Source organism: Xenopus laevis, chromosome 8S (assembly GCF_017654675.1).
Source record: "Xenopus laevis strain J_2021 chromosome 8S, Xenopus_laevis_v10.1, whole genome shotgun sequence".
In the NCBI taxonomy this organism is placed as follows: Eukaryota; Metazoa; Chordata; class Amphibia; order Anura; family Pipidae; genus Xenopus; species Xenopus laevis.
The window spans coordinates 102,924,394-102,932,702 of record NC_054386.1 but is presented as its reverse complement, the minus strand read 5'-3'; the positions used below and the strand labels follow the sequence as shown (position 1 = coordinate 102,932,702).

The following is an 8,309-nucleotide window of genomic DNA, read 5'->3' as shown; positions in this document are numbered from 1 at the left end:
TAGTATATTATAGAATGGCCAATTCTAAGCATCTTTTTAATTGGTCTTCATTATTTTTTTTTTATATAGTTTTTAAATGATTTGCCTTTTTCTTCGGACTCTATCTAAAAACAAATGCTCTGTAAGGCTATACATTTATTTTTATTGCCACTTTTTTATTTCTCATCTTTCTATTTAGGCCTATTCATATTCCAGTCTCTTATTCAAATCAATGCATGGTTGCTAGGATAATTTGGACCCCAGCAACAAGATGGCTGAAACTGCAAACCGGAGAGCTGCTGAATAAAAAGCTAAATAAGTCAAAAACCACAAATAATAAAAAATGAAAACCAATTGCAAATTGTCTCAGAATATCCCTCTCTACATCATACTAACAGTTAACTTAAAGGTGAACAACCCCTTTAAAAAACGCATTGTAAAAAGTAATAGATTTCAGGTAAAATGTCCCCTTTAAAAACAGGAAGCCCCTGGCAACTTGCAGCAAGGGAAACAGAGGAGAACTGCTCTTTCTACTCCTGACTTGCCGTGTCCTGTACTGCCGGCTCAGCTGACATCTGATTGCCCAGCGTGAGAGTCACAAGAGGAAGTGAAACGCGTTGTTCCAAGAACTGTCTCTTCTCCCAGGAAGTCAGTAGCAGCGCTGTAGTGCAAGTGTGCCCGCTCTCATGCCCAGGACACGTTGGGTTCTTTCGGTTACTGCAAGTGAGACATTTGGGGTATCATTTCCATTTGACAATCCCATGAAATGTACAAGTATTTACATAATTATCTAAGCCCTAGTTTTCGTTTAGACTAATTAGACTAATTAAAACATGGCAATGCTCTCGCCCTGTGCCAGTGCCTGTCTTGCCCTCCACCCCCCTCGCTGGCAGGGATAACGGGGATGGAGGGTTTGTATTAAATATTTAAAGAGGACACTTTACAAGGAAAACAACTCGGATGATGGCTTATGGCTGTTTCCAGCCAGAGCTGATTGGGGCAGACATCTGGTCACTGGGGTGTCTCTAGAGTGTGAGCTCACTGTTCAGGCAGGGGCTGAACCTTCTCTGGTGGCCACCCTCTATTATGTTCTTCTTTGGGGGGGATAAGCCTCTTGTTGGCATCTTCTTCCATCACAGTCCAGAAGGCCACACTGTGCCTGGCATCTGTAATGACACTCACCTGAATGGGGGCACTCCCTGCCAGGCTCATTGCGGGGTCCTGCAGTTCTGCTGATGGCGGCGGAGCTGAAGAGTTTATGGTCTCTCCCCTTACACTCCCCTCTGTGTTGGAAAGTGTTGCTGTGGGCAGAGCTCCCCCAGTGTCGAGTTCTGGGACTGCACATTGCAGAGTGTCCTGGCCAGGGGCTTCATTTGGAATTGAGCTGGACCCTCTTTCAGCAGCTTTCTCTGTGCTGAACCCGCTCGGGGCCCCTGTCTGAGCCGAGTCGTTATTGGTAGATGCAACTTTTCTTGGTCGACCGCGCTTCCGTTTGACGGTGGCACCTGCTGCAGGCTCCGCCTCTCCCCGCCGCTTAGGCGCCTTCGTTTCCCCTCCTCCGGCTGCTCTTTCTCTGGTGCGGTTATGAGGGGCTTTAGGGGTGGGCGGAGTCTCCAACCTGACCAGATCTGGTTGGAACATGATAAGTGGAGACATTAGACCGGTCCCGTTTATTCCTGTGGTCACGGGGACAGCTGCACAGGGCAAGGAGCCGGGAATTAGATTTGATGCCAACACTGAAGGGGCCACTGATATTGGAATCGTCTCAGATGTCGGTCGTGGCCGGACAGGCCGGTTTTTAGCCATCAAAGCATCAACTTGGGGGCTATTGACTGGCTTCTGGGGTTCAGGGGGACGTTTCTTCACAGACTGTTGGGCACTGCCCACATTAGGACTCTTGCTCTGTGGAATGAGACAGATATAAATGAATATACCCAATATCAGCACTGACTCAGTTGGGGGTGCAGGAATTGAACAAGAACAAGGAAAGTTAAAGTAAAGAAGTAGGTAGAAATGTTGTACATGATGTTTTGTGCTTGTGTACCAGCCCAAGGCAACCACAGCCCTTTAGCAGTAAAGATCTGTGTCTCCAAAGATGCCCCAGTAGCTCCCCATATTCTTTTCTGCTGATTCACTGATTCACATGCTCTGTGCTGCTGTCACTTACTGAGCTTAGGGAGCCACTCACAATATACAGTACACATAGAATAGAAATGTCACAATATAAGGCTGATTAGTAATTAATACACATAATTACTACATGGCAGCACAGAAACCAGTGCAATTAGCATCAGAATTGAATAATCAGCAAACCTGTAGCATCAGCTTATATTACAGCCAGGGAAGCTCATTTTCTGCTGCTGGATAATTAGTGACGAGCCCTAAGCTTAGCTTCTCAACAGCCAATCAGAGCCCACTGAGCATGTGAGTGTCACAGACACTTTCCAAGATGGTGACCCCCTGTGACAAGTTTGAAGTCCTGGATCATTGCTGCTATTGACAAGCTCAAACTTTAGCCTCGTGCAATAGGTTCACTATATGAAATATGGTTATTTAGCCCTATTCATTGTTGGGGGTTTAGTTCTCCTTTAAATGTGACCAGAGGATCGGCTCACCTTGGTGCCGGCATCAGTGCCCCCGTCAGGAGAGTCGGCCCCCTTCTCCCCGTCCGCAGGCTTCTGGGTTTTCTGTACACTGCCCGGGGCGTTCTCTATTCGACAGACAGCAACAAATTATGAGTGGTCTCTGATTCACATAGTGATCTCTATCCCTGCACCGCCGTGTCACTGACCTGAAAGCACCACGGACAGGACCAGTTCTGCATTGGCGCTGCGGGGGTTAAAGTGGTGGTTCTTGATGAGGAACTGAGACAATTCCACGATGTTGTTGAAGGAGCGATGGAGGGTCTTCTCAGCCCAGCTGCAGATGAGAGTGCTGGAGGCGTTGATCACGTCGTTGTTGTACGACTGCACAAAGTCGGTGAGCTCAGACTGAACCGGGAGAAACAGCACAGAAAGGGTTAAAGGATCAGAGGGCCGAGACTGGGACACAGCATTAGAGGCAGCGGAGGAAGAGAGGTGCAAATAAAGATGGAGGAAGGGAAACAAGATAAAAAGGACAAGAGGAATAGTTAGAAGAAGAAATGTAAGAATTTGGGACAGTTGGGCACAAATGAGAATTTGGAGATCAGTGGGGAGAGGCGAAGCAAAGGGAAGAGCAGGGAATCATGGGAAGAAGTAGTAGGTGGCACTTACACTCTCTGTCACTTTCAGGTCCAGGCTGGGTAAGGGTTGTAAGCTCACCAGACTTTTCCTGCGCAGCCCACTGTAACAATATGTGTCTCGCTGTTAAGGTTTCTATTGGCTCCAATCCTGCCTGACCTCACTAACCCCAATAAACACATGGTGGCGCTGTTCTACTGTTATCTATGGGGAAATGCCTTGACCCAAACATGAGACCTACAAATGTCTGTCTATATCAACCTATCCCTCCATCTGCAAGTGTGTGTCCAGACAGCCCACCCTCACCCCAGAAATGCCAGAGCCCCCCTTAGTCTGTACTGCCTATTGGTCCTGCTGCTGGCTCCACCCCCGGGCTTCTTACACGTTGCTAATAAATTTATATATGTGACCCCCAGTAAAGGATATTTAGACTGGCCTCTTCCTCCCAGTCGCCGGGCCTTGATATTAGGGAATATCTCCCGGATTATCTTGCCGAAGTTGGCCACGCTCAGCGGGCGTCCATGAAGGTTGTCACAATACCTCCTGCGGGCACAAAGGATCTGTCAGTCACTTGCCCACACTAAGGCTCAAATGGGAGGGGCTCCAGAACATCCAACCCCCGACTGAGGGTCGAGAATGGCCGAGGGGTATGAGGGCACAGTGTAGACGTAATGCCACCCCATTATCCCATGCAGAGTGCTAGCTCTGTTGCACACACTCACTCGTAGGCATCATAGACGTCCTGCTTGGGGAGACAGGTGTCCGTGTGCTCCTCCAGGTGATTTCGGATCCAGGTGCAGGCGTGCATGTGTTCTGCCGTGTTCACACTTCCAATGTCCAGACTGTTGTGTAGAGAAATGTCACAATCACTCACTGTACTCACTGCATAGAGAATAATGGGAGGAGCCAAGAGTGCCACAGCTACCCCCCCCATAGATCCCCATTATAACCCCTATTTTATTAATGTCCCCAGGGAGCACCTTGTACCAATACTGCACAATATAGAAATATATATATTTACTGGATATATAAAGTGACCCAAGGGCAGGCTGCTCCCTCTTACTGACCATCATTTATTACTGGCTGGTACCTTTTCTCTGGGGCGCTGGGTCCTGCAGGGAGTTGCAGATACAGGTACAGTTTGTCATAATCTGTCAGTTTCTGTACATCCTGCTGCAGAGAGAAGAGGTTCAGGTTAAAGGGCAAGTACAAAGCTATTTGTGCAATACAGGGGAAAGTACAGGGAAGCAGGAGGGGAATATACACAGTACGGCCTGTATGGGACTCTGCACACACTGTATGGGAGAGGATACAGCTGTCTGACTATAGCAACTCTATGGGATCACATATACAGACTATACAAGGTGCAGGGAGTGTATTGGAGTGAAATATAAACAAACTATAGAAGGTGCTGGGAGTGTTTGGGATGAGAACAGAAATACACAGACTATAGAAGGTGCATTGGGGATGAGCGGAGATTTATAGACTATAGAAGGTGCAGGGAGTGTTTGGGGTGAGAACAAAATACACAGACTATAGAAGGTGCAGGGAGTGTTTGGGATGAGATATACACAGAGAATAGAAGGTGCAGGGAGTTTGAGTACATACCAGAATGTTATCCACTTTGGTCTGCACTGACTTTCTGTAGGATCACAAAGAGAGGAGGTCAGGGTCAAATACTGGGGGTCCCTTACTATCACTGTTCATATCATTTTACCAAAACCAATTCCCCACCCCCACTATTTCACTCCCATTAACCACATAGGAAACCCCTTATCCCTCGGGCAGAGTGGAACCTTTCTGGGGCCCCAGGGTCCCTGCGTCGCTCACACTGACTGGCCAGTAATTAGTGAGAGTGTTAGTGAGAGTGTGAGTGAGAGTGTGAGTGAGAGTGTGAGTGAGAGTGTGAGTGAGAGTGTGAGTGAGAGTGTTAGTGAGAGTGTTAGTGAGAGTGTGAGTGTTAGTGAGAGTGTTAGTGAGAGTGTTAGTGAGAGTGTGAGTGAGAGTGTGAGTGTGAGTGAGAGTGTGAGTGTTAGGGAGAGTGTTAGTGGGAGTATTAGTGAGAGTATTAGTGTCAGAGCCAAGGTAGCACAGCACCTCAGTAGCCCATGCTAATCCATAAGGCACAATTAGGGATGGGTTGTGGTCACGTGACACTGTGGGTTGTGACTCCAGAGAGGAGCAGTGAGTGGAGCTACTGAACTTACGTGATCTTGTTGCGCAGTTTCTGCAGGAGGCTGTTGGGTTCTGTGTCCCCCTGAGAATCTTCATTGATCTTGTCATAAAGTGGGACCTCGGCCATTCCCTCCTGCAAACGAGACCTGTCAGACAGAAGCGGCCCATGCCCTGTTACATACACAGCCATAGCCACTCATTTCTATTCTACTGCTCTGACTTCCAACTGGCGCCTGGTTGCTATGGGGACAGAGCCCTGGAAACCTGTTTGAACTCCAAGTGTTTAAAGCCGAAGAACACAATGTAAAACATAACTATTATCCTTTGGAACTTTCCTACAAATAACTGACCCCGCCCCCAGCACCTTCACATGCAAAGTACTGTCCCTGACTCCTCCCCTCTGGGCGTGTCCTTACCCTAAACACCCTCCCTACTCCCCCCTAACTCTTTCATTACAGACACTGGGTGATTTTGCTTTTAGTGTCAGTTCAAAGCTATAGGCTCAGACAGAGCAGGCCACACCCCCTCATTATAATTATTAAAGGGCTTGTTCCCCTTTAAATTAACTGTTAGTTTGTTATACAGAGGGATATTCTGAGACAATTTGCAATTGGTTTTCATTCTTTATTATTTGTCGCTTTTTATTCAGCAACTCTCCAGTTTGTAATGTCATTCATCTGGTTGTTATTGAGATGGGGTCAGTGACCCCTATTTGAAAGCTGGAAAGAGTCAGAAGAAGAAGGCAAATAAATGAAAGACGCCCCATGACGTCACTGTGACACGGTTATTACTAGGGAAGAGAGAGAGAAGATTATGAGCAGCAGCTGAATGAACTGGAGCCACTAGTCCTCATGTCTCAGCTGGGAGACCTTGTATCTGGCTCCTCCCCTGGGGGCGGGACACGCACAGAGAGGGCGGGGCAAGTGTGACAGATACAAACAGAGGGGGCGGGGCAGCTGGGGGTTCAGTAATATTCTAGCAGCAGGTTCCAGTGTAACGTACAGAGGAGTCTGGCGCGGGTGCGTTACTAGGAGAGCAGCACATAGCAACCCGTCCGGCTCCTATCCAGCCGCATTGCCGCCATGTCTCCCACCCTACTGGCCCTCATGTGCCCAACAATAGCGCCTGCTACCCACACGTCTCGCCCTCACAGCCACCTCCACACGGCACCTTATTGCTCCCGCTTTCCTCGGTACCGTCACGATTTCCTGAACGCAGCCCCGACCGCTTCTCGCTCCTTCCGGACCGCGAACCCACACGTCACAAGCCTCATCTCGCGAGACCGTGACGTCACGCCACACGCATAGAAGCGCGCGCCGACGCTCAACGTACTCATTTGTGAGGGAAAAGATTGTGAGAAAGTGAACGTTTCCCAGTGTTCTCCTGTGACTCCCTTAGACTGAGACAGTGTGTGCGCGCGCAACATTTAACTACTTTTTATTCCTCACCTTTCTATTCAGGCCTCTCCTATTCATATTCCAGTCTCTTATTTTTTTTTATTAACAATTTTTGCAGTTTACAATTATTAAAGGGGGGAGGAAGAAGAAGAAAAGAGAGATAGAGGGGGGGAAGGTACTGGAGACTGCACAGACATGTCACAACTACTAAGCAATGAGAGTTATTATTCCCTTAAGTAGGTTCAGGAGAAAAAAGTCCGTTCGTACAGATCCTCTCTGTTGAGTTCAGCTTGGATGTGTGCACGCTGCGGGAGACTAGATTGTTTCCAATGTCTTGCCAATAAACTTCTGCTGACTAGAAGAAGCCTTGTGATATCCTTCTGTGTCGTTGCGGCTCTTACCACTGTATCATAGCCTAGTAAGGCCAGTGCCGGGCTGAGGATAGTTAGGTCACCGGTAATGTCCTTTAGAAGACCATGAACTCTCTGCCAGTATTCCAAAGCTATGGGGCAGGCCCACCAAATATGAAAGAAAGTCCCTGCTTCTCGTCGGCACCTCCAACAAGTGTTGGGAGAGTTGGGGAATGCTTTGTGTATTTTGTCAGGGGTTAAGTACCACTTATACATCAATTTAACAGTGAGTTCATGGTGGTTAAGCGCCCTTCAGTGTTTGATCGTACACCGGAAAAGCCCACGCCAGACCTCCGTAGACAGTGGTATCTGCAGCTCAGTCTGCCAGCGTTCTATTGCTAGAGGTGCGGTGTCAGATTCTTTTTGTTGTAACACTTGATATAGTCTCTGTGTTCCTTTCCGTTTCCCCGATAGAGACCAACATCTAGTTTCAAATAAAGTAGGTTGGTGCAGTCCATTCCACTTGTGCGCATGGAGGTAGTGCCGCACTCTCAGATAAGTGTAAAGCTGCGAATTTGGTAACTCATATTTAGTTTGCAGGGACGGAAAGGTGGCCAGACTGTCCTGCTCAAACAGGTCTCCCATTTTTGTATGCCACGGGATTTCCAGAGGGACAATGTCAGATCTGATATCACTTCTTCCAAAATGGATATTGGCATAAGTGCATTAGGTGGATTCGATAGATAAACATTGTTTCTGGAGGTGTACCAAGCATATAAAGTCGCTTGTGTAGCCTGCGGTAATTTATCCATGTCAGTGCGGCAGTGTTTGCCTAGGGTCCAGACATGAGCGGTGATCGAGCAACCAAATTGAGATTTGTAGATCCAATGTTCCAGATCAACCCATTTTTTTACGCCTGGCGGGAGGTGCTTTATAGTCGCCTTATAGTATTTGTGTATATTAGGACAAGCCAATCCAGCATTCCTTTTCGTGGCATACATAACGTCTTGCGCCAATCTAGATTTATTCTGATTCCATATGAAGTGCATCAGTATCCTCTGAAGCTGCTGAAAAAAGGATGTGAATAGTGGAATGGGAAGAGTCCTGAATTTGTATAAAAGCTTTGGGACAATCAGCATTTTAATGGCATTAATCCTCCCCAGCCAAGAAACATAGGTAGTGTTCCA

At 47.7% G+C, this 8,309-nt stretch overlaps 1 protein-coding gene across 5 annotated transcripts; it reads right to left on the bottom strand.

The window, feature by feature from the left end:
* Positions 1-437: 437 nt before the first annotated feature.
* rfx5.S (regulatory factor X5 S homeolog) lies at positions 438-6,696 on the bottom strand. 5 transcript variants are annotated; one of them, XM_018233627.2, is made up of 11 exons: positions 6,546-6,695; positions 5,408-5,521; positions 4,809-4,842; positions 4,291-4,373; positions 3,923-4,042; positions 3,627-3,743; positions 3,234-3,315; positions 2,771-2,969; positions 2,595-2,689; positions 1,162-1,881; positions 438-696 (listed from the first exon to the last, which is right to left on the bottom strand). In XM_018233627.2, the coding sequence occupies exons 2-11, from the start codon at positions 5,500-5,502 to the stop codon at positions 694-696; spliced, it is 1,548 nt and encodes a 515-aa protein (XP_018089116.1). In that variant the 5' UTR covers positions 5,503-5,521; positions 6,546-6,695; the 3' UTR covers positions 438-693. The 5 variants fall into 5 exon arrangements, with proteins under 5 accessions (XP_018089116.1, XP_018089118.1, XP_018089113.1 ...); XM_018233629.2 differs by having other exon boundaries at positions 438-1,881; positions 6,546-6,696; XM_018233624.2 differs by having other exon boundaries at positions 438-1,881; positions 5,408-5,508; positions 6,546-6,689.
* Between the last annotated feature and the right edge of the window lie 1,613 nt (positions 6,697-8,309).